At 42.5% G+C, this 25,288-nt stretch overlaps 1 protein-coding gene across 1 annotated transcript in view; it reads left to right on the top strand.

The window, feature by feature from the left end:
* rims2a (regulating synaptic membrane exocytosis 2a) overlaps positions 1–25,288 on the top strand; it is a 749,410-nt gene that overhangs the window by 372,134 nt on the left and 351,988 nt on the right. Inside the window, exons 19-20 of the mRNA XM_068032308.1 lie at positions 3,608–3,649; positions 22,140–22,246. Of these exons, the coding sequence (XP_067888409.1) occupies positions 3,608–3,649; positions 22,140–22,246 (149 nt within the window). The remainder of the gene's footprint in view (positions 1–3,607; positions 3,650–22,139; positions 22,247–25,288) is intronic.

Here is a 25,288-nt window from a genome sequence, read left to right as displayed (position 1 = left end):
GAACTTTAGTTAGGCCACACTTAGAATATTGCGTGCAATTCTGGTCACCACACTACACGAAGGACGTGGAGGCTTTGGAGAGGGTACAGAAGAGGTTTACCAGGATGTTGCCTGGTCTGGAGGGCATTAGCTATGAGGAGAGGTTGGATAAACTCGGATTGTTTTCAGTGGAACGACGGAAGTGGAGGGGCGACATGATAGAGGTTTACAAAGTTATGAGCGGCATGGACAGAGTGGATAGTCAGAAGCTTTTTCCCAGGGTGGAAGAGTCAGTTACTAGGGGACATAGGTTTAAGGTGTGATGGGCAAAGTTTACAGGGGATGTGCGAGGCAAGTTCTTTACACAGAGGGTGGTGAGTGCCTGGAACGTGCCGCCGGGGGAGGTGGTGGAAGCAGGTACGATAGCGACGTTTAAGAGGCATCTTGACAAATACATGAATAGGATGGGAATAGAGGGATATGAACCCCGGAAGTGCAGAAGGTTTTAGTTTAGGCAGGCGTCAAGATAGGCGCAGGCTTGGAGGGCCGAATGGCCTGTTCCTGTGCTGTACTGTTCTTTGTTCTTTCTTTGTGTGAAACAGGCATCTGTGCTGGGGCCTCAACTTTTTACAATTTGTATAAATAACTTAGATGAAGGGACAAAGGTATGGTTGCTAAATTTGCTGATGACACAAAGATAGGTAGGAAAGTAACTTGTGAAGAGGACATAAGACGGTACAAAGGGATATAGATAGGTTAAGTGAGTGGGCAAAGACCTGGCAAATGGAGTATACTGTGGCAAAGTGTGAAATTGTCCACTTTGGCAGGAAAAATAAAAAAGAAGCATATTATCTAAATGGTGAGATATTGCAGAGCTCTGAGATGCAGAGGGATCTGGGTGTCCTAGTGCATGAATTACAAAAGGTTAGTATGTAGGTACAGCATGTAATTAGGAAAGTTAATAGAATGTTGTTGTTTATTGCGAGGGGAATTGAATACAAAAGTTAGGGAGCTTATGCTTCAGCTATATATGGCATTGGTGAGACCACATCTGGAGTACTGTGTACAGTATTGGTCTCCTTATTTAAGGAAGGATGTAAATGCATTGCAGAAGGTTTACTAGACTAATACCTGAAATGGGCGGGCTGTCTTACGAGGAAAGATTGGACAGGCTAGGCATATATCTGCTGGAATTTAGAAGAGTAAGATGCGACTTGATTGAAACATATAAGATCCTGAGGGGTCTTGACACGGTGGATGTGGAAAGGATGTTTCCCCTTGTGGGAGAATCTAGAACTAGGGGTCACTGTTTAAAAATAAGGGGTCACCTATTTAAGACAGAGATGAGGGGAAATTTTTTCTCTGAAGGTCGTGAGTCTTTGGAATTCTCTTCCTCAAAAGGCAGTGGAAGCAGAGTCTTTGAATATTTTTAAGGCAGAGGTAGATAGATTCTTGATAAGGAAGGGGGTGGAAGGTTATTGGGGATAGGTGGAAATGTGGAGTAATCAGTTCAGCCATGGACTTAATGAATGACAGAGCAGGCTTGAAGGGCCGAGTGGCCTACTCCTGCTCCTAATTCGTATGTTCGTATGCCAGCAAATAACAGCAGAGTTAAATAATCACTTGTGCCTGGTGTCAAAAGATACCCAGTTGAAAGCATTTTTATACAATATATATACAAAACATCTTGAAGGTGTAGCTGTGTCAAATATATTCATATTTATGGGAGAAAACAGTAATGCCATTCATAGTAAAATTGAATAAATGTCTCTCAACTGATGGTGTACCATGCAAAGCTCCTCTGGACATTTTTAAACCAACAAATGTTGCAGAGAGATTTATTTATATTTGGGCCGACAATCTGATTGAGAATTTCTTTCAGTTCGATGAAATTGGTTTAATCTATGATGAGAGATAAGATAATGCAACACTGTTTGGATTCAACATTTTTGTAGGTCGATTAAAAGGCAGAAAGAATCATTACCTCACATTCCCAGGCATGGTAACAAACAGTTACTGTACCTTGATGATTACACATTATAACTCAAAACTAAATTGGTGCAGTTTATCAAGCAAGCAAGAATTTTGTGGTTCTATCTTATCTGAAACATGCATGTGTGTCCAAATATGGGGATAGGGGAAGGGTGTCTGGGTCATAACATAAACTGGAATAGTATTGTACGGACATATTATTCTGTCTTCAATGATGTTACAAATCTCTGAAGTGCTCTGTTCACTTTCAGTGCTTCAAATTGTGCCAAGTCACCCCAAACTTAACAGCTCTAAATTATTTCTGTTTTTGTTACGTGTATTTTGCTTTTTTCTTTACAATTTAATTTTGTTAAAGCCTGATTGATTTCATTAAAAAACAGTTGAACTGTAACATTATTGTAAGGTGACTATGATAAACAAATGCTAAATCAAATTTGCAATTACCAATGATATTTTGAAAGATAACATATAAACTACGGAAAGATAATTACCCCATTGTGAGCCAGATATTGCTGAATGTCATGTAACCTGTGTTCAGATGTTAATTACACTGAGTTAGAAGGATGTTGTACTGCTTTAAGAAATCAAAGATCATGAACGTGCTAATGAAACATCTGTTCTTAGGTATTATCCAGTAAAGGGACCTTTTCATTTATCTGTACATCTTGATTTTAACAGATCTGTTAGACTGGTGCCCTTATGATAAAAGTGTTGTATAATAAGCAACCTGATCAATCACCATATAGAATTGGATATTTTTGGTGATGAGAGATGGACATAGATTGCACCTCTGATCATTTTTTTTCTTGATTAAAGTTTCAGGCATTATTGATTATTTTTTCTAGATAACTAATTTTGAGCATTTTCATCAGTTTTTTGAGGTTATAACTCTAATAAGCACCCTACTCAGCTTTTAGAACTTGCATGATATGTTAGGTTCTATTAAATGTTCTGGAAATGATAAAGCTACACTGCAGTCAAAGTCTTGAATCAAAAGAGAGTTCCACAAAACTCGAATCAAATTTTAGTCCTGAACAAAAGTGCAGTGATGTAGCCTGATTACTTAGTTTGATGGGGCATCTGATACATGTCAAGTCCAAACCTGGAACCTATGCACTTTTTGAAATCAATTCCCCTTTAATAAAAATGTAAACAAAATCCAGCTGAACCTTAGACTCTAATTTATAAGTTTTGTGAAGCTTTACTTGCTTGACACAGTGAGCATATTTGAAACTTTTGACAAGTAGAGAGTCATATAAAACTCATGAATCTAGGCAAAAGGTAATATGTACAGAATATGAAATAGTGTCATTGGGTATTCACTGTTTTACTTCCTCCATAACAGCACTATTTTTGACTCATTATTTGGGCTTGAAGACATGGTGCTGTCTGTTCAGCATCAATGCAAAGGTCTCTTACTACTTCTGTTACTTTGCTTGTGAGTCAAACCATCTTTTACTCCTTTAGTCTTCCTTCCCATATGGTGTTGCAGGTGTACTGGCACCTGTTTCTTGAAAGTTGACAATCTGATGAATCTCACCTCTAATCTGGTTAAGTCCATTTCTATCAGTGTCAGTTTCATCATCTGAAAGCATCCACTCACGCTCATCTTCTTTGTCTATGTCTTGCCATTTTGTGATCACAGAAGAACTGGAATCACCCAGAAGGAGGAACTCAGGTCTGTCTCTTCTATTCCTTATTTTCTATTTTCTACTGTGTTCATCTAAATGCTGTGTGTTTTTTTTTGTTTGTGCTTCCCTTTTCTCTTTTAAACACAAAATGTTTTAAAGAAAGAAAGGTGTTAAGTCAAAAAGCTTCCAAAATCACTACTCTGACTGACCATTCTTTGATGTTTTATTTCACATCACAGCATAATCATGGCAGGAATTATTTCTCAATAATATAATTACAGCAGTAGACAATAGCACAGTATAGAAATGACTTGTCTTGGATTAATAATAAAAGCAGATAAACTTTGCTATACAGGTCTTCTCTTTGGCCTATTATTATTCTTATGGTTATTTTTCTCTGGTGCTAGTTGTGACCCTTGTTACCATACTTTGTGCCATGCTTATCTTGTTCATCATTTTAATTTGATACTATTATTATTTATCTATTTTCATTTATGCAGCTACATTCCATATACATTCTTTGTTTTTTTCCCCCCTCTGCCTCTTTAACATTTAGTGGAAAACGATGCAGAAGCAGAAATCTGGGAATCAGGTAGGAAGAGCTAGGTTGCAAGCAGTGTGTTTTAGTCATTGACAAACCTGTAGCATCTTACTGATTGACACCAAAGCAGCTTTTACATTGGCATTATTTAAATTGGGATTCCAGTGTACCAGGGCCAGCAGCTCAGCGGTATCAGCAGCATCACCGGGAGCAGTGGCTACTGCTGGTAACGCATGAGGCCCAGAGCTGACTCCCAGGCCTGGATTTTTTCCAGCCCTTGAAGACATGCTGGGAGGCCAGGGGGGTCACACAAAATGATGTGGGGTGACGTCAGGTGGTGTGCCTGATGCTGGCCCATCGCCATACCGTTTTGTCCGCCGCAGGCACCGTTGTGAATGGAAAATCCACTGGGTGGCCAATTAAGCCACTTAAGTGGCCCTATAAGGGCTGCCTCCCACCTCTGCTGGCATTTAGTCAACGTCGGAGGGGCCTGCTGCCATGTGGCGCCACCGCCAGGTGAGACCTGGCTGTGGGCAATCCATGGCCCACGGACGCCTCCCCAGTGTCAATGCCAACCCCAAGGCAAGCCCCCCTCCCTCACCAACCACCCCCTCACCAGGGCCTTCATGACTGGGCCCAGCTTCCCAGACTCCATTTACCTTAGTCCTGGGTCTCCTTCCATCCTCACTACTCCAGACCTCCTGCAGTACCGGCAGTGTCCACCACTCCCGATGGCACTGCTGGTACTGCTGAGCTGCCGGCTCTCTGATTTTCTGGCAGGTCTTGTGAGGGGGGAGGCGGGGGGACGGGATCTTGCCCCTTAATGGAATGGCATCTCTGATGGCGGACAGTTAATTACCTACCTGCCAAGGACGGGTTCACCCCCACCTTCCAGCCTGTTGCCAGGGCCCCTATCACCGGTATAAAGTTCAGCCCAATGTTTCAGATCGATGACCTTTCATCAAAACTGGAGAAAGTGAAAGGTGTAACAGGCTTAAAACAAGTAGAGGCAGAGAAAGGGGGAGGGGAGGAAAAGATCAAAGGGGAAGGTCTTCCTCCTACCCCCATTTCTCTGCCTCCACTTGATTTAAACCTGTTATATCTCTAATTTTTTCTAGTTCGGATGAAAGGTCATCGACCTGAAATGTTAATTCAATTTCTTTGTCCACAGATGTTGCCAGGCTTGCTGAGCTTTGCCACCATTTTCTGTTTTTATTTCAGATTTCCAGCATGTACAGTGTTTTGCTTTTGGTATTAGGTCTGTGCCTGTGTTTATGCTCCACATGAGCCTCTTCCCATCTTACTTTATCTTACCCTATCAACATATCCCTCTGTTCTTGTCTTTATCTGTGCATCTTTTCCATTGTATGTTTGTATTACTGTGACGATGGTACATTATTCCTCCTCACCCTATTGACGTCTCTGCAACCTTTGACACAGCTGCCACAAGTATCCTCTTCCAACACCTCCTCTGCTATTCCAACTCAGTGGGATTTCTCTCACCTGGTTCTACTCTTACCTATCAGATCAAAGCCAAAGCATCATTAACAAATGGCTTCTCTTCTCAGCCCCACACCATCCCCTCAGGAATCCCCTGAAGGCATTGATCCCCTTATTGACATCCTACACGTGCTTCCTTTTGGTTGTTAGTGATATATGGTGTTAATTATATTCGGCTGGAGGATATTAACTGGGGACTCACTTGTGCTCATATATACATAGGAGCAGGCTACAAGAAGGTTGTGCTGTTGGAGGTGCATTATATTACTGTGTATCTCTTCAAATTAAAACTGATAAGTGAATAAAGATAAAAGCAAAATACTGCGGATGCTGGAAATCTGAAATAAAAACAAGAAATGCTGGAAGTACTCAGCAGATCTGGCAGCATCTGTGGAGAGAGAAGCAGAGTTAACATTTCAGTTCAGTGACCCTTCTTCAGAACTGGCAAGTATTAGAAATGTAAAAGACTTTCAGCAAGTAAAGCGGGGGTGGGGCAAGAGATAACAAAAGAGAAGGTGTTGATAGGACAAGGTCACAGAATAACTGATCAGATGGAGCTCCATGACCTGGTCAGCTATTCTGTGACCTTGTCCTATCAACACCTCTTTTGTTATCTCTTGCCCCACCCCCGCTTTACTTGCTTAAAATCTTTTACATTTCTTATATCTGCCAGTTTTGAAGAAGGGTCACTGACCTGAAACGTTAACTCTGCTTCTCTCTCCACAGATGCTGCCAGACCTGCTGAGTATTTTCAGTGTTTCCTGTTTTTATATAAGTGAATAAAGACTTGGTTTCAGTGTTCTCAACTTCACTGCCTGGCTATCTGAGTTTTAACATTGGTGATATCATACACCGGTATGAGATCAGCTTCCACATGTTCCACAAGGATATTGATAACACTCAGCTCTTGACCTAATAGAGGTCTTGAAAATTATAAAGCGGCTTGACAGAATAGACGTGGGGAGTTCAAAATTAGAGGACATAAATATAAGATGCTTACTAATAAATCCAAAAAGGAATTCAGGAGAAACCTCTTTACCCAGAGAATTGTTAGTATGCGGAACTTGCTACCACATGGAGTGAATAACATTGCTGCATTTGGACTCCCCGGCTAGTGAAAACATCTTCTCTTCGTCTACCCTGTTGAACCCTTCATAATTTTAAATATCCCTGTCGGGTCACCTCTTTTCTAGGGTAAAAAGCTCCTGCATGTTCTTTCCGTCCTGATGGTTATACCCTCTCAGTTGTGGTATCATTTTTCTAAATCTTATTTGCATTTTCTCTCGTGCCTCTGTATCCGTTTTGTAATATGGAACTGTACTCCAGTACTCCAAGTGTGATCTAACTAAGATTCTATACAAGTTTAACATTACTTCTCTACTTTTCAAATCAATCCCTCTAGAAATGACCCGCAGTGCTTTGTTTGCTTTTTTATAATGACCTTATTAAGCTGTAGTGATTTGTGTATCTGTATTCCCAATTCCTGTCAATTCAGATAATTAAGGCTCAGATCCCACAGCTGAATGAATATTGTTCAAACATACTCATTTCAGATTTACACTTTACACACATTGTAGCTTTAGATGCAATCAGTGATACAATGAAACATTGATTATGAATTCCTCCATGTGCAAATATGGTAAAGTGTTTGGCAGAAAATTCTCAAACACTCTTTTAAGTGTGATTTCTATGAACAGTTTGAATCATACAGAACTTTGAAAAATTGCAAGATGCAAAATTAGGGAATTGAATAGAATCAGTTGTACTTCAGGTGCTCAACTGATTTGACAAAATCAACAATAACAACTTGTATTTCTATAGCACTTTTAATGTAACAAAATGCCCCAGGGCGCTTCACAGGAGCATTAGCAAACAAACTATGACACCGAGCCACATAGGGAGATATTAGGTCAGATGACCAAAAGCTTGGTCAAGGAAGTAGGTTTAAAGGAGTGTCTTAAAGGAGGAAGGTGAGGTGGAGAGGCAGAGAAGTATTGGGAGGGTATTCCAAAGCTTGGGACCTAGGCAACTGAAGGTGCGGACACCAATGGCGGAGCGATTAAAATCAGGGATGCACAACAGGCCAGAATTAGAGGAGCACAGATATCTCAGAGGGTTGTGGGGCTGCAGAAGATTATGGAGATAGGGAGGGTTGAGGCCATGGAGGGATTTGAAAACAAGGATGAGAATTTGAAAATCAAGACGTTGCTTGACAGGGAGCTAATGTAGGTCAGCAAGCACAAGATAGGGGAACGGGACTTGGTGCAAGTTAAGACATGGACAGCAGAATTTTGAATGACCTCAATTTACGAAGGGTAGATTGTGGGAGACTAACCAGGAGTGCATTGGAATAGTCAAGTCTAGAGGTAACAAAGGTATGAACGAGGGTTTCAGCAGAAGATGAGCTGAGACAGGGGCGAAGTCGGGCAATGTTACGGAGGTGGAAATAGGGGTCTCGGTGCGAATATGAGGTCGGAAGTTCATCTTGGGGCCAAGTGTGGCACCAAGGTTGCGAACAGACTGGCTTAATTTCAGACTGTTGCCAAGGAGAGAGATGGAGTCAGTATCTAGGGAACAGAGTTTGGAGCAATGACCAAAAATAATGGCTTCAGTCTTCTCAATATTTAATTAGAGGGAATTTCTGCTCATCCAGTCCTGGATGACGGATAAACAGTTTGATAATTTACTAGCAGTGGAGGAGTCAAGAGAGGTGGTGGTGAGGTAAAACTGGGTGCAGTCAGCATACATGTGAAAAATAATATTGTGCTGTTGGATGATGTCACCAAGGGGCAGCATGTAAATGTGAAATAGGAGGGGGCCAAGGATAGATCCTTGGAGAACACCAGAGGTAGCTGCCACATGCAGACCAGAAAGGTTTCAAATCAATTTCTGAGCTGTTCTGACAGTAATGGCAGGAACTAGGAAGCTGCGGTAGGGGAATTACGACCAGTGGGTGAATTTCTTTGGAGCTGCACTACCATAACCTCTTCAGAAGGTTGGCAGAAACTGAATTTCCACTGAAATTATAGCAGCAGATCGAGAGAAATCTGAAGAAAGTTAGCCTCCAATTTCCTGCTATCCATGGACTTTTGGTTAAGTGCTACATACAAGCACCAAATAGGTTCCATATATCCTAAAACAGCTCATTCATAATTGAAAAATAGTGACTTGAATGGGGTACCAGAGTGTAATTGGTACCCAAGGTGGGACTGTACCCCAACAAAACATGAAAGCTGTCAGGAAAGAGAAGAAAGAAAGTTGGTGGAAAGAGAGAAAGAAAAAGTTGTTAAACAAAAGTAATTGAATTAGTTGCAGATTAAGAAGGAGATCAGTATCAATGTAGAATGGCAAAATCTATTCCTGTCATTGAGTGCTCAAAAACAAATGAATTGCTACCTTCCCAATTAGCCTTTGACAGCTAAACAATGTTTCAACCCCTCTGACCAAAATGGCCCTGGTCCTCCCACCATTCTAATGTATAGAATTCTGTAACTACATGTGAGCTCCCATTATTTGCACAGGCAGGTATTGTGAAATGTGTATTATGGCATGCACTCCTTATACATAATCTGAGAAAGTGTGCAAGGTAGTTGTCTACTTTTTTTTTCAGAAGTGCCTTTAAAAAAGATGATGGCCCCAAACATCCACAGGTCTTGGTGTAGGTGCTGGTCTCAGCCTACTGTGAACCTTGGCCTCTGACCCCCACTTCTACAGAGTACGCGGGGTCAGAGGTGGTTGCCTATGAATCTGGTCAGCATTTGGACCATTATGAGTACATCTCAGGCATTTGTTATTGTGGAAGGGCTGAAAACAATGCTGTTGGGCGAAGAGCAGTGGCAACAGAACAGAAAAATAATAAGTGTGGCACACCTCTCCCCTTTGGGGACCATAACTAGATCCTAGGAGGAATATACATCTAGCTAGAAGTCCAATATCTCTCCTCTTTCCCTACCTAGTAACCTGCTGGTAGATTGTCAGCCAAGGAAACCTCCAGCCTGGGAGTCTCCTCTCCTTGGCATGCCCTGTCTGATGCGACTGACTTTGCTTGGAGAGGGCAAAGATTCAACCCCAAACAAGGCCATGCAGTTACTAGCAGCACAGGCTGGGACTTGGCATATCCAGGTCAAGCTGAAATTATAGGCTTTCTGATTCACTTCTGGATGGCTCACTGCAATAGCACACCATCAGGTCTGCAAATCCTTACAGTCTATGTGAGCAGTGAGCAGTAATAGTTGTATAGTCTATATAGGCAATTGAGATGTACAGGCACAAAGGTTACTGGCAGTGGCGTCAGTACGTTAAATCATGGATTAGACACAAGAGATTTAATAACACAGATTTTAGGAAAGATTGTCAATTTTAGCATAGTGTAAACTGCATTAATCACATTACAAAGCCTATTTAGGAAAGCTTTCAGCATGTAAAGCCTTTCCCATTGACAAGCGGAATATTTACAGAGTTCCAGACTCTCAGCTGTTGAGCATTTCACACGTTGCTCAAATTTATGTGACCGCTTAAAACAAAATGATCAAGATTTATTTTCCTTTATGCCAAAACTAAATTACAGTATTCCGGGAGCACATTATGCATTTCATCAGGAATGTCAATAATATTGCACAAAACCCAAGACTTTTAAACAAATAGTTTTCAGATAATAAACCACACCATAAAAAGGTGCAAAAGAACAATAAAAGCAAAATACTGCAGATGCTGGAAATCTGAAATAAAAACAGAAAGTGCTGGAAATACTCAGCAGGTCTGGCAGCATCTGTGGAGAGAGAAGCAGAGTTAACGTTTCAGGTCTGTGACCTTTCATCAGAATTGGCAAAGGTTAGAAATGTAATAGGTTTACATTTCTAACCTTTGCCAGTTCTGATGAAAGGTCACAGACCTGAAACGTTAACTCTGTTTCTCTCCCAAAGATGCTGCCAGACCTGCTGAGTATTTCCAGCACTTTCTGTTTTTATTGCAATAGAACAGTGTTTGCATCGCCTGTATTAATTTGCCCCACCTAATTGCAAAACTGTTTTCTCCTGATTTGAAGCTTTTTACCTCCCCCCTCCCCCGTCTCCATTGTTTTGAAGATAAACATGAACCTGGTCAATAAATAAGTTAATAAGCATCAATAGAAGTCACCCAGTGAAGAGTTGGGATTATATTATATCCAATAACTCACAAGCAGCAAAGTTATCAGTTAGCTATGGCCACTACATGAGCGGTGCAGAATGGATCCACCAACTCCTTCTATTGTACTTATACCCCACATTAGCGAAGTAATTACAATGTTAACAGCTTGCTGCAATGTTTTAGATTAAACAGGCATATAGAGTAGCTTTGGTGATGACTTGCTGAAAGGTTTTTTTCCCCTCACAGTGCTATCTGAACTCCAACATCATCAAAATATAGAATACAAAATATATTTCATGGAGATGTGTGTTGAACAAAAACTGAAAACACTGGATATACTTAGCAAGTCAGGCAGCATTTGTCGCGAGAACACAAGTCGGCATTTTGGGTATTGAGCACTTCCACGGAACTGGAGGGAGGGCTCAATGCCTGGTGTGAGGAAGGATATAACGTCACGTCTGAGGAAGGGTTCAATACCAGGTCTGAGATGGAGTTCAATACCCAAAACCTCTTGTCAGAGGTGGCCTGACTTGTCGAGTTTTTACAATGGTTTCTGTTTTTGTTTGGATTTCCAGCATCTGATGTATTTTGCTTTTTGTTTATCATTGCATGAGGTGTAGGCTCTTCAGATTGATTCTAACCTGTTTATCTGGATATGTTGCCAATGTTTGATCACTATGATGAAATATGATATAGTCAAACACCTCTGTAAATCCAACAGATGGGACATTTGCATCATTTTCATAAGGAAAATGAGTGGAAGAAAATATTTTGAACAATAACAGACTCGACTGTTTAAGTCCTTTGTACAGTTATATTTGTACTCTTTAGGACCAGCTCAAATGCAGCAAAGTAAACATTTGTACCAAGGCAGGGGTGTCCAAGTTGTTTGCTTTGTGGGCCATGTACATGCATATTATGAACTTTCAGGAGGCCACATTTATAGTTTATTTCCATGTACACATTCATTTGTGTATATGTCAAGTTGCTGATATGAACAACCCTTAGCACTCTGAACCAGCAGCGCTTAAAAAACAGCCCTTACCAAAATTCCAGGCCTACAAAATTGAAACTGGATCAACCAGAATATAAGCAGAAGTTCAAATAGGAGTGAGTTGCCTGTAATGTAAGGGCCATGTTGCCAGAGTTTGGATGCCACAGGTTGGACATGCTGTACTAAGGGACTTCAATGTAAAACTATCCCTCCATTCATTTCAGTGGTAACTGGTAATTGCATAACCAAGTTCAAATGCATGCCCTTGGTCCCAGCTTTATTTGGTGGGACTTGGGAGGACTGTAGTCTAATATTCAGCTGCAACTGAGCATCTGCAGTCAGAAGTAACTTTCAGAGGAAATTGTTGGATTTAATGAGAGTGTTGGAGCTTTTTTGTGCATTGCACCTGGATTATGACCACTGGGAAGTTCTTACCTCCATCTACAGTAAGAGGAACTGCGTACTAAATATGGGATTCTCAATAGATATTCCTTGTATGTAATTATAATGGAGTAGGACGAGGATCAATGCAAGTTCGAGGAAAGGAGAGTGAGGCATCAGTTGTTGATACATGGTATTAGCTTTTCCCAAGAAAATTTTGTAGACCATGTAGATCCAATGAAAACTGTAGTGGAGAGCTCCATGTTAGAAGAGTGTGATTCACCAGCGTGGGAGATGGTGCCAACGACTACGTGAAGACCTATTGCTGTGAAAATGAAGACTGCCCTTAACTTTTATGCCACAGCCATTTACGTTTTGTTCTGAGGGGGTCCCAGTCCTGTTGAGGTGCAACCCGTCCCTTTTGAATAGGTCTCTTCTGCCTCACAACTAGTCCCAATGCCCCAAGAATCTGAAGCCCTCCCTCTTGCACCATGCTTCAGGCCATGCAGTGATCCTTCTATCTTCCTATTTCTACTCTCACCAGCAAATGGCACTGGAAGTAATCCATGGATTACTACTTTTGAGGTCCTACTCTTAAACTTCCTCCCTAGCTCCTGAAAATCTGACTATAGGCCCTCAATACCTACCCTTTCTATGTCGATGGTACCAATGAGTAACATAACTTCTGGCTCACTCCCTTCCCCCTGCAGAATATTCTGCACCCTCTCCGTGCTGTCCTTTACCCTGGCACCAAGGAGGCAACACACCATGCGTGACTCACGATAACGGTTACAGAAATGCCTATCTGTTCCCCTGACTATGGAATCACCTGTAACAATTGCATTTCTGCACTTTGCTGCTCCCTCCTGTTCAGTTCCATGCCCATTAATGCCATGGGCTGGACTGCACTCTTTCAGGGTATCGTCATTCCCAGCAGCCTCCAAAGCTGCGTACTGGTTTGAGAGTAGCACACACCTCGAAGACTCCTGCACTTCCTACCTCTTTCTACTCTTCCAGATGGCCACCCACCTACTATCCTGAACTGCAACTGCCTGTGGGGTGACCATCTCCTGGAACATAAGATCCAGGAGACTCTCCTGCTCCCTGATGCTCCAGTGATTCTAGCTGCCCCTCAAGGTCAGAAATGCTGAGCTCGAGCTGAAGCAGTTGGAGACGCTTCCTACACATGGTCGCCCAAGACACATGAAGTGTCCTGAAGTTCCCACATGGCACAGGAATTGCATGCGACAGGTCGCAGCTGCCCATCCATGATCTATTCCATTTTTTAAACAACCTGTTTAGTACCTTGTTTAAACTATCAAATTTAATTAATACCTCTAGTCCTGTTCTGTGCTTATACTCTTATTACAACACTTACTGTTATACTAACCCCGATTGAATAGTGCCAGTTTCTCCCTTAAGCAGTCTGCTCCGTTCATGCAAGTTGCCTAACACTGCCATCTGTTTGTGTGGTATGGGACCCTGGAGTTCAACATATTCTGGACTGGCTGTCTGTGTCTTAAGCATGTGAACTGCTTTAATCTCTCCAAAGACAGACCAAGCTAATAGTTGACGCAATGAAATTCTACAAAAGGCAATAAATACAGAACACTAAGCGTATTGAGAAGCATCTGTTTAATTCCTGACTTCTGTTTGCGTACTATTACAAAAATAGAGAACACTCTAGCACTACTCACTTATTTGTGCCCTTTACTTAATGTAAAACCATTACCTTTCCCTGACCAGGCAGAGGTTCCCTACCTCCAGCCTACTATCAACTGACAAACTGCTGGGGGGCAAATTTTCTTCTGTGATCCCGCCTGAAAGTAGTGAAGTTGTGGTAGAGAATGCCAGGCAGTTCAGACAGTGAAGCCTAATTCTACCTCACCATCCCAACAGGAATGTTCTGCCTCCGCTGGGATGACGACTGCTTGCTCCTCCCCCTGCTGCAGCATATAATTGATACTGTGGGCAGGACCTAGGTTCCCCAGGGATTTTTCTTCTTCTGCTGCTTCTCAACACTGCCCTGTGGAAAGCGGTGGTAGGTCCCCTGGAAGTGATGGCAAATGTCCAGAGTTTCTCAAATGGAGGAAGGTAGCTTTTTAGGAGCCTCTTCTCCCTTTTTTGGACCCAGAGACCTTCCTGCTTCAAGCCTCGGCTAAAACCTTCAGTCTTCTTTCTGATATTCACTTGCTGCCTCTTCTGGTGCACTTTTGGGATTCTGCTCACTGTTAACCTCCGCGTGAGTTTCAAGATATCTCTGCAATGTCACTCACTGTCTTCGGCCCAGGAAGTGAACAACTGAATTTGTGGGGTCTTTTTCCTGCAGGTAATAAATTGCTCCCTGAGATTTTTAAAATGTTAAAAAAAATCTTGCTTTCCCTTTCTGTCTCTTTTTTTATCTTTCTCTTAATTTAATCTTTATTTCTCTTTCTGCACCTAATTTGACTCTATTTCGATCTATTTCCTTCTCCATGGTACCTCTCTTTCTTTCTCAATCCTTAAATTGAATTGGTTAAGGAGATAGATGATTGGTTCCATTGCTCACCAAGATCCCAGATGCCAGACTGACCTTGCATTTCCAAACTAAATGGTAAGGGAAAAGGTATAACTTACGGCCAGGCCATGAGATGCCCCATTCCAGCATATTCTGAGCCACTGGGGCTGGAGTCCTTGTGGCGGTGTGATTCATTGTTTCAAGATCAGTTCAGGACTTGTAGTCAGCTGATTGAACAGGCAAATCTAAGTCAATTGTAGTCAAAACAAAAAATGCAACTGCCTGAATATTGACTGTTGAAACACTTTGGGCTAAGGACTGTGTAAGGCCAGTGTCTCAAACAAATTGACCGATGGGAAATAATCATAGTAATAGGCTGAAATTTTACACCACCTCACCACACGACACCACCCCCCCCCCACCGACAGTGGCGGAGAGGGGCTGGGGGGGGTCGTAAAATTGAGTGGGAGGTGGGGGTGCTGCTCCTGCCCCATTACAATTTTACTAGGGGCGGCGGCGAGAAATGGCCCACCCACCCGCCCCAGGCCAAACGAGGCTCTTAAGTGGCCAATTAACTGCAACTTAAGGGCCTTCTCCTGCCGCCGCTGGTATTTTAGCAGCGACGGGCGGGTGCTCAAAACATGGCGGCCTCCTTGCATGCTGGGTGGGGTGCCCTCCTGATCAGGCACCCTGTGCCACATGGAGGGCACCCCCCTGAAGTCCAACCGCCCCCACTGAAATGAAGAACTGCCTGCCCCCCAGCTGACCCCCCCCCCCCCCCCCCCCCTTGCCTCCTGGGACCTGGCCGATAGTCCCCATCAAGGCCCCAAAACTTACCTGTCTTCTAGGGTTGATGTCCATGATTCTGCTGTTGGCTAGGTGGAGTCCCAGCTGTGGCCACTGCTGCTGGTGGTGCTGCTGGGACTAAGAGCCACCGGCCCACTGATTGGCTAGCAGCTCTTGGAGGTGGAATATCATGCCTCAGGGAGGTGGAAGATCCGCCCAAGTCCAGTTAAAGGTCTGGGCCACGTAAATTCCTGATGTGGCTCCCAGGCCTGGCGGAGGCAGGCACGCCCCTGATTTTTTGGCCAGTGAGTCATTTAGGGCTTAGAAGTAGGTCATTCGGCCTACTAGGTCCATGCCAGCTCTCCACGGAGCATTCCAGTCAGTTCCACTCCCCCCACTTGATCCCCGTAGTCCTGCAAGTTTATTTCCTTCAAGTGCCCATCCAATTTCCTTTTGAAATCATTGATTGTTTCCACTTCCACCACACTCATGGGCAGCGAATTCCAGGTCATTACCACTCGCTGTGTAAAGAAAAGTTTTTCCTCTCATTCCCCTGACCAAAACCTTCAGTCTGTTTCCCTAATCCTTGTACCATCAGTTAATTGGAACAGTTTTTCCTGGTCCAACTTATCTATGCCTGTCATGATCTTGTAAAGATCGATCAAATCTCCCCTCAATCTCTTTTGCTCCAGGGAGAGCAACCACAGCTTTTCTAACCCAACCTTACAACTAAAGTCCTTTTTCATTGGAACCATTCTGGTGAATTTTCTCTGCAGCCTCTCAAATCCTTCCTAAGATTTGGTGACCAGAACTGAATGCAATACTGTAGTTTGGTCCTAAGCAAGAGCTTTATGAAGGTTCAGTATAACTTCCCTGCTTTTGCACTCCATGCATCTTTATATGAAGCCAAAAATCCCATATGCTTTCCTAACTACTTTCTCAATATATCCTGCCACCTACAAAGATTGATGCACATGCACCCCCAGATCCAAGTCATTTGTATATAGCAAAAAAGCAGTTGTTCCACCATTGTCTACCATCCTCCAATCTGAAAAACACCCATTTACCACAACTCGCTGTTTTCTATCCTTAAACCAATTTTTTATGCAATTGGACACTGACCCTCATATTCCATGAACCTCAATTTTGTCAACCAGCCTTTTATGTGGCTCTTTATCAAAAACTTACTTAAAATCCATATAGACAACATCCACTGCATTGCCTTCATCAACCTTCTCTGTTACTTCATCAAAAAATTCAATTTGACCAGTCAAGCGGGATCTGCTGGCTGTTATTAATTAACTCAAACCTCTCCAAATGCCTGTTGAATTTTTCCCTGATTATTATTTCTAAAACCTTACCCACCACTGATGTTAAACTGACTGGCTTGTACTTGCTAGGACCGTCCTTACACCCTCTCTTGAATAAGGATGTCACATTTGTCACTCTCCAATCCTTGGCACATCGCCCATATCTAGGGAAGATTGAAAGATTATGGCAAGCCCTTCCACTATCTCCACCCCCTCTTCCTTTAGTAGCCTGGAATGCAAGCCATCTAACCTAACCAGCCTTTCCAGTACATCCTCCCTCTCAATTTTTACCCTATCCATTGCCTCTACTATCTCTGCTTCTACCAATATTTTGTCAGATTCTCTTCCTTAGTAAACACTGATACAAAGTATTCTAGCCTTGCCCTGTGCCTCTAAGCATATATTAATTACCCTCTTTGTCCTTAATCGGCCTCACTCCACCTCTTACTACCCGCTTACTATTTACATGCTGGTGGAAGATTTTGGGGTTTCCCTTTATGTTGACTGCCCTTCTATTCTCATATTCTCTCTTTGCCAGTCTTATTTTCCACTTGACCTCCCCTCTCAACTTAATGTATTTGGCCTGGTTCTCACTTGAACAATTCACCTGACATGCATTTTATACCCTCTTTTTTCAGAACTACATATGAGGTAGTTCACTGCACTGGCAGTTATTTCCTGTTCTTATAGTAATTTAGCATGTTTCTTTGAGGTTAAAATCAGAATAAGCACTTAAACATTTCAGTCTTGGCATTAATAAATTATTTTTAATTTTGGGAAAGACTTTGGATCAGAGGATGGATTGCAGAATCTACCCAAGGTGTATAGTATGCATTTGTTTGTTCTAATTGTGTCCAAAAAACTACGGCTATTTGATTTGAGAGAGAAATGACTTTGGTTGATACAATGCATTCCATAGACTTGGTTAGATACAAAAGGATGAGTATTTTTCTGCACAATGCACATTCAGCACATCGGTGTTATTGATATAATTACTGTATGTTCACAGTAAGGGACATTTAGCTGATGGCTGAACAGGCGCCACTTCTGATTGGCCATGTTCGCTATGCTCATTGTGGCATATTCCATTGAGTTCTCCAGCAGATTTTGGTATAAAGTCGGCACTGGATCATTGAGGAGCATACCCAGTTTAACTTATGGTATCTGTCACCAATATTCTCAATGCGGCAAAGTCCATCCAGGCCAATGACTTTCCACAAGTGCACAAATCTTGTTCCACAAATTTATTACTATTCATGCTATAAAGATAAGCTCTATCTGGCTTCCCTTCTTACCGTTAGCAGGAATAATTCAACTTATGCCCAAAATAGGCAGTAAGTTGATTGAGTGATTTCTCTGCACACTGGTTCATGGTGGCCTCAGGCCAAAGCCAAATTCGACATTGGACGGAGCTGTGGACAATAGACAAACATCCCGATGCAGCTTGCCAGTTGGGAGCCTGACGAATTCCAATCAGCTCCAGTGCCAAGTTGGCATGTTCTTGGTGGGGGTGCTTGGGGTAGGGGAGAGGTGAAACCAAGAGGGCAATCCGGGGCCAGTGGTGGCCTGCATTGTTTTTCTTTTGAAGAGTTTTGTACCTGATTTTTGAGCTACCTCCAGCAGTCCTTTTAAAGACTGCTGTTTAGGCTGCTTAAAACCTAACACACTAGTCAGAGCTCACACAGTGCCCCCTTGTCCTAAAGTTTACAACCGACATAGGATTTTGATTTGTGTCCGAAACCAGCCTTATGCTTTCCTATTTACAGAGCATCAGGCAGGTCTTGGGTATCAATGGGATGCCTTCTTCCCCACTTCACAAACCACTTTTTAACTCTTGACCACACATTATTCATGGCCAATTTGAATTTCTCCCCCTTAAGCTTCTGTTTTTTAAAATTTGTTTCATCTGGTGTTTGAACTCTGCAGCACAGCCCTTTGAATTATTTTCAATTGGAGAGCTGAAAATTCGTAGGTTGCAATCCTTGATAGGCCCACAGTAATAGTAACAACTGCTACCAGCATAGCGCTCTAATGGCAGATGTCCAAAAACAACAGCTGAAAGCTCCCTATTGCTCATCCCCATCCTTCTATATCTGAAAGGTGAAGAGAGTTATCTCCCATATTCCCCTGGTCTTTGCTTCCCGCCCCTCTCTGATCCTCTGATAGACAAGTTGCTGGGGCAGGACCTAAGGCCCAGTACTTCTGGGCAAATCGCAAATCAGTGATCTTGTGGCAGATCTCTACTTTCCTGCCTCATTCATGTGCTTCCACTTTGCTTGCAGCTGCTGCAGTGACACAAGCAGAATCCCTGCCCTGCCAAGCTCGAGGGAAGCTCTGGAAATCCTGATGCAGCATAAATGAGTCTTTACAAGTCTCTCCTTTTCCTCTTATTTCTGTCTGCTAACTGAATATTCTCCAGGTGCACTGGACATGAAAATTAATCCTAATGCGTTCAAATTAAATTCTTCTCTGCTGTACTTTGAAGTGCGTTAAGCAGCCACACAATGCCTGTGTTTCTGGAGTTCAATGTCAACTTAAGCGTCATTAGGAATCAGTACCATGTGTCATTTATCATTAATTCTCTTATATTCTGCTGCAGGTGGATGGATTTTCCTGTCATTGCACCCAGGGACTTTCCATTTCTCCAGACACACCTCATTTGCTATGTTCCACTCCTCTTATATTGTACAGGGATTTCGAGGGCTTCCTGTGCAGAGTATGGAGCCGAACTGGCGATTGCAACAGCTGCAGGCCCATTATAGGATGATAATGAAGTGGGAGGAGTTGCTTCAGGCATCATTTTCCTGCACGAATGTTGGCTGGCCATCTAGTTTAATTTGGGCTAGCTTGGGTCTGCCCCAACCCCTGCCAAGTAGATTTCAGGCTAAAGGAAGGTAATTATGCGGAGCTTGCAGCTGCGCTCAAATTCCATGTCCCCTTCTGCTGGTGTGAGGCTCTTCTCGGAGATGCCCAGACCATATGAATGGTCTGAGACAGGAAATACCAGTGCTTTTGCTTCTGATGACCAGAGCCAGGACAGAGAGAGCCGGAAAATCTGCTTTAATGTATCTCAGTTCATGACACAGAAGCCAACTATTTAATTTCTTTACTTGAATGTTTGCAACTAGGTAACTGAAAATCATGTAAGCTTTCCAAGTTGATAGTTAACTTGCTATATACCCACCTAAGGGTAGATTTTCCTGGCCTTTGCTACCTAATTCCCCGGGTGGCAAAGGAAAGGAAAAAGGGCTGAAGACACATTTCACCAGGGGTCCATGCCTCTTATATTGCCTTGGAGCAGGTTAGATAATTATGTTGGTATTTGCTGGCCAATTGTATCACTTTAGTAACATTTGGATAGTAGAATTTGAATGTTATTTGAGGCCGGTTCCACCACTGGGTCTGCTCCAGTGGCGACCCTATCTTAAATTGCAGATCCTTTACATGGCCAGGATAGGCGCATTGATTCTGCAAGTACTCCTCAGTGACATTAACCCTAGTATATCATTGGAAGGCAGGGGAGCCAACACACTCTGCTGAGGTCCGCACAGAGTTTTCTGTGCTGATAATAAAGCTTAAAACAAAGTCTTACAAACACAATGCCCAGATTTTGCTTGCAGCTTCTTCAGCTCCACCACCGTAACTTCGCCAGGGTTTCCACCACGCTTCTGGCAAGGTTACAGTGCAGCGGAATGGGAGCAGTTCCAAGGAATTTCACCGGCATTATCTCTGCAAATGACTGGTAATCGATCCATTCAGAGATCGATTACTTTAATCTAGCAAAGGATGTAACAGCATTGCATTGAGACCTACCGAGTGTGTAATGGGCAGAGTTCCTGGAGAAGAGTGGTATCTTCCCCCAGACATGGGAAGTGGCATGCAGATTTGCCCATGGCCTACTCCCACTGGAATTTAAAGACTCCTGGCTGCCCCAACCAGAAATCTCCCTTTCCACCCTCTGACCCCAGAAATTTGGATCCATATCTAACCTGGGCCCTCAGAATCAAAATTATTCTGGCCAGCCTGAAGGAGACTTTTTAAAGGAGTTAACAGTAACTAAGTCTAATTATAAATCTCTAGAATCTTCCTTTTTCTGTGCAAGTAAATTTTCCCCTCAGTACAGACTAATTAGAATAAAGGACAGATTAGAATGTTCAGCCCAAAATACAATGTGGTCACTTTACAGAACAAGGCAAAATATGGAACATAGAAAATAAATTCAATTATTGGACCCAAAATAATACAAGTCATAATTCACCATTAAGCATATCTTTGATTAAACGCAGTGGTAATGAGCCATCTGTAGCTTAGTTTAGCAATTGCTTTGATTACTGTTGCCAAGGCAGTTGGTGAGTGCAGTAATGTACCTTTATTCGTTTTGTTTGCAAAGTTACCTGGAGACAGCTTGGATCAATGATTACCCAGGTTCACACAACACTAAGTAGACACTGTTTCTGAGTCTGATTTTAGAAAGTTCCTAAAAATGCTATTTCATTGACATGGGAGCATAGACATTGCATGGTATTTGGGGACAGAAATTAGACACAGTGGAGGAGGAGGTGTAGGAAATTGAAGTGGAATCCATTTCCATCAAGTTTCCATGTCTTTCTAGCTCAAAGAAAATAATCTAACGGAGGGCAGCTTTTGCCTGCCACTCCTCTGTCTTTACATTGCTTTGAAGGTGGGTGAGGGTGATGGGACTGATAGGATTCAGGGTTTTCCTGCAAAATCTCTGTAGCCCTCATGAAGAAGGCATATGTACAATTACATTTTCAATTGGCATTTGATCCAATAGAGGTTCATTGCCATTTGCAGGCAGGTAAGCAGGTGAGAGAGAAGCTTTCCATTAACCTTTGACACTTTATTGACTTCAGGCACACCAGTCTGTGTCACCCCCGAGCCCATGGAGTGGCAAGGTGTTGCTCTGAATCCTGCTGAGAAGACAGAGTGAGTGTCCCAATAGTGCTATCCTAGCACAGGCACCTGTCCCTAATAATTAAATGTCCTATCCATTGGAATTTGGGATAGGGTGCCTGTGAGATCAGATAAGCCGAACTTCCATACTTCTGGCACTGCAATGGTCCCTTTGGAGTTTCTATTCTCAGATGCTTTCTTTAGTACATCGGCAGTGCAATTGAGATTATTTTTATTTAAGCGATGAAGCAATTTTGGTGCTATTATCTAATTCACAATCCAATGTTGACAGCGTCAAAATCTCTCCTAGTTTGAAAGAAATTTTTTCTGAGACCATTGGTTTTGAGATATTTGTCCATCCCCAAACCAAACCATCGCAATAATAATTTTGATGTCATACGCTGCCAGCACCGGTAAAGGAGTAGAGGGGTCCGAGGGATAACTGACAATTGCACTTTGACTGTTTAACTTGGCGCTTTGTCCACAGGTGCAATGGATGTAGAAGAGAGGACTCGCCAAATGAAAATGAAAATGAGCAAGTACAAACAGGTAGCTGCGTCAGATTCAAGGTTGGAACAGGAATATCATTCTAAGGCAAGTGCAAAATGAGACCCTTCCCCAGCATGTATAAAGTACATGTAAAACAAAAATATGGGTTATTAACTTTCATGTAAATTGCAATTGTATTTAGAACAGAAGAATGTGCTCATTATATAAAAAAATAGAAAATGCTGGAGATACTCAGCAGCTTAGGCAGCATCTGCAGAGTGAGAAACAGAGTTAATGCTTCATTTCATTGACATTATTTCAGAACTGGAAAAAATTGGAGATGTAACAAGTTCTGAGCAAGTACAGAGGCACGGAAAAGATGGAGAGGGGAAGAAATTACAAAAGGGAAGGTCTGTGATTGGGTGGTAGGCAGGAATGATTAAATAACAAAAGAAATTAATTTGTAAGGCAAAATGGATGATATTGGGATAAGTAAAGGAACAAAATGGCTCGAGAGGAGCCACAAATGGCCACAGCAGAATCATTATCGGCACCTGCTGTCTGGAAAAGATGGGGGCAATGGTTATGATCTGAAATTTTTGAACTCACTGTTGAATCCGAAAGGCTGTAACGTGCCTAATTGAAAAAAGAGATGCTGCTCTTCGAGCTTCCATTGAGCTTCGTTGGAACAATGTAGGAGGTTGGGGTCAGAGTAGGAGTGGGATGAAAAATTAAAATGCAAGCAACTGGAAGCTGGGGATGAGGGGAAGGTGTTATGGTATGGGGAATGAGTGTTGGGGGTTATTGATGAGTGGGAGAAGGGAATGAGCCATTTGGAATACAGAAAGGGGAGGGGGGGAGGGAATATATGTTCGGTGGTGGCATTGTGCTGGACATGGAGGAAATGGTGAAGAACGATCCATTGAATGTGGAGGCTGGTCAGGTGGAGGTTGAGGACAAGAGGAGAAAGGTGAAAGAAAAAAATGCTGGAAATGGATGGGTAAGGGCCTGGTCAACCAAGGTGGAAGAGAATCCTCAGTTGTGTAAATTGAAGTCATATCAGAAGCACTGGTATGGAAGATGGCATCGTTAGAACATAAGTGATGGAGAAAAACAGAAAAACTGGGAAAATGGAATAGTTCTTAGAGGAAGCAGGGTCTGAGGAAGGGTGATCAAGGTAGCTGTGTAGTCAATGGGCTTATATTAGATATTAGTTGACACCCTATCCCCAGAAATGGAGAGAGGGAATTTGAAGAAGGGAAGCAAAGAGTTAGAGATGAACCTTGTGAAACTGAGGGAGGAGTAGAAATTGGAAGCAGAGTTGGTGAAATCTTCCAGTTCAGGACCAGAGCAGGAAATGGCACTGATACAGTCATCAAAGTATTGGAAAAAGAGGTGAGGGAGGGAACCTCTAGGACTGGAATAAAGAATGTTCCACATATCCCACAAAAGGACAGGTGTAGCTAGGACCCGTACAGATTTCTCAAAGCAACATCTTTTATTTGGAGGAAGTGAGCAGAGTCAAAGGAGAAACAAGAATAAGTTCAGTCAGGCGGAGGAGGGTGATGATGGTTGGGGACTGATTGGGCCTTCTTTCAAGGAAGAAGCAGAAGAAGGTGGGTCCACAGAAAATCCTGGTTGGGGATGGAAGTATAAAAGGACTGGACATTCATGGTGAAAAGAAGACAGTTAGAACCAGGAAACTGGAAACTGTTCAAGTGGCAGAGGATAAAGAGTCACAATGTAGGTAGGAAGAGACTGGAGAAGGGGAGAGAAATTAGAGTCGAGATAAGAAGAGATCAGTTCTGTGGGGAAAGAACAGGATTAAATTATGGGTCTACCCGGGCTGCCTTTTGTGGGCCTTGGGAAAGAGGTAGTAGCAGGCTGCATGACGATGGAAAACTATGAGGTTGGAGGCCTTGAAGAAAAGATATCCGGAGGAGATAAGGTCATTGATGGACTGGGAAACAATTACTTGATGTTCAGTGGTGGGGTCATGGTCCAGTAAATGCAAGAGGAGGTTTCAGCCTTCTCAGGATCTGTTCGCCAAACATTCAGCATTCAAATTTTGCTTTTGTGCTCATTATAATTGTAGCTCAAAAGAAATAATCAGAACTAAAATTCTGCTACACAACTGCAATCCACTTTAATTCTTATTAATGACAATCTTGAGTTAATATTATTCAGTCTAAGGATCTGAGCATCGCTGGTAAAGCTGGCATTCATTGCCCATCATCAGTTGCCCTGAGAAGGCAGTGGTAGGCTGCCTTCTTGAACTACTAGGGAGCAGTTTGATACAACTGAGTGGCTTTCTGGGCCACTTCAGAGGGCAGTTAGGAGTTAACCACTTTAGTGTAGGACTGGAATTCCATGTAGACCAGTGTTCTACTTTCCTAAAGGACATTAATGAACCAGCTGGGTCTTTACTACAATCCAACAGCTTTGTGGCACTTGTACCGATACTATCTGTTTTTGCCAGATTTTTAAACATCCTACCACGTAATGTGGAAGTAAGTTACGTCTAGCAGCCAATGCAAGGTAGTAATCAACTGTTGCAGTTAAACTACTGTTTCTGAAGTTATATTCTCATGAGTAGGACAAGTGATTTGTAATTTTTCTGATTTTGGCAGAGGCCAGCATTTTTGCTACCTCTGTATAACATACAAAGAATGTAGAAATTCATAGCATTTTAATTTCAACCACTAGGGGGTTCAAACTAGAGAGTACTTTTCTAGCAAATAGCAGGAATGTTTCCTTCACACCGAATGGCCAATATACTGGAATACATTTCCAGATAGAGCAGTGGAGGGAAAAGAATCTGCAATCAGTTAAGAAATAATTGGAGTCTGCAATGGGGTGATGTTAGAATCTCTGGATGGATGAGCTGAGTGACCTTCCTCACCTATAATTATTGTGTTTTTATGACCATTTGACCTGTTTGCAGAATCAAAAATATTCAACTCAAATTCTGTTTTGGTCTTTCATTGCTACCCATCTATTCTCTGCGTTACTTTAAATTCTGTGATTCTGCCTATTGGAGCATTTCACACTTCTGTAAATTTCTTTATCATACACAGAAAAATATTTTAAAAGAAAAGTAGCCAATCATTTAGAATTTACAGAGAAATTTCTAAGTAACAATCAAAT

Source organism: Heterodontus francisci, chromosome 5 (genome assembly GCF_036365525.1).
Source record: "Heterodontus francisci isolate sHetFra1 chromosome 5, sHetFra1.hap1, whole genome shotgun sequence".
Lineage (NCBI taxonomy): Eukaryota > Metazoa > Chordata > Chondrichthyes > Heterodontiformes > Heterodontidae > Heterodontus > Heterodontus francisci.
This window is presented reverse-complemented; position numbering and strand designations above follow the sequence as displayed.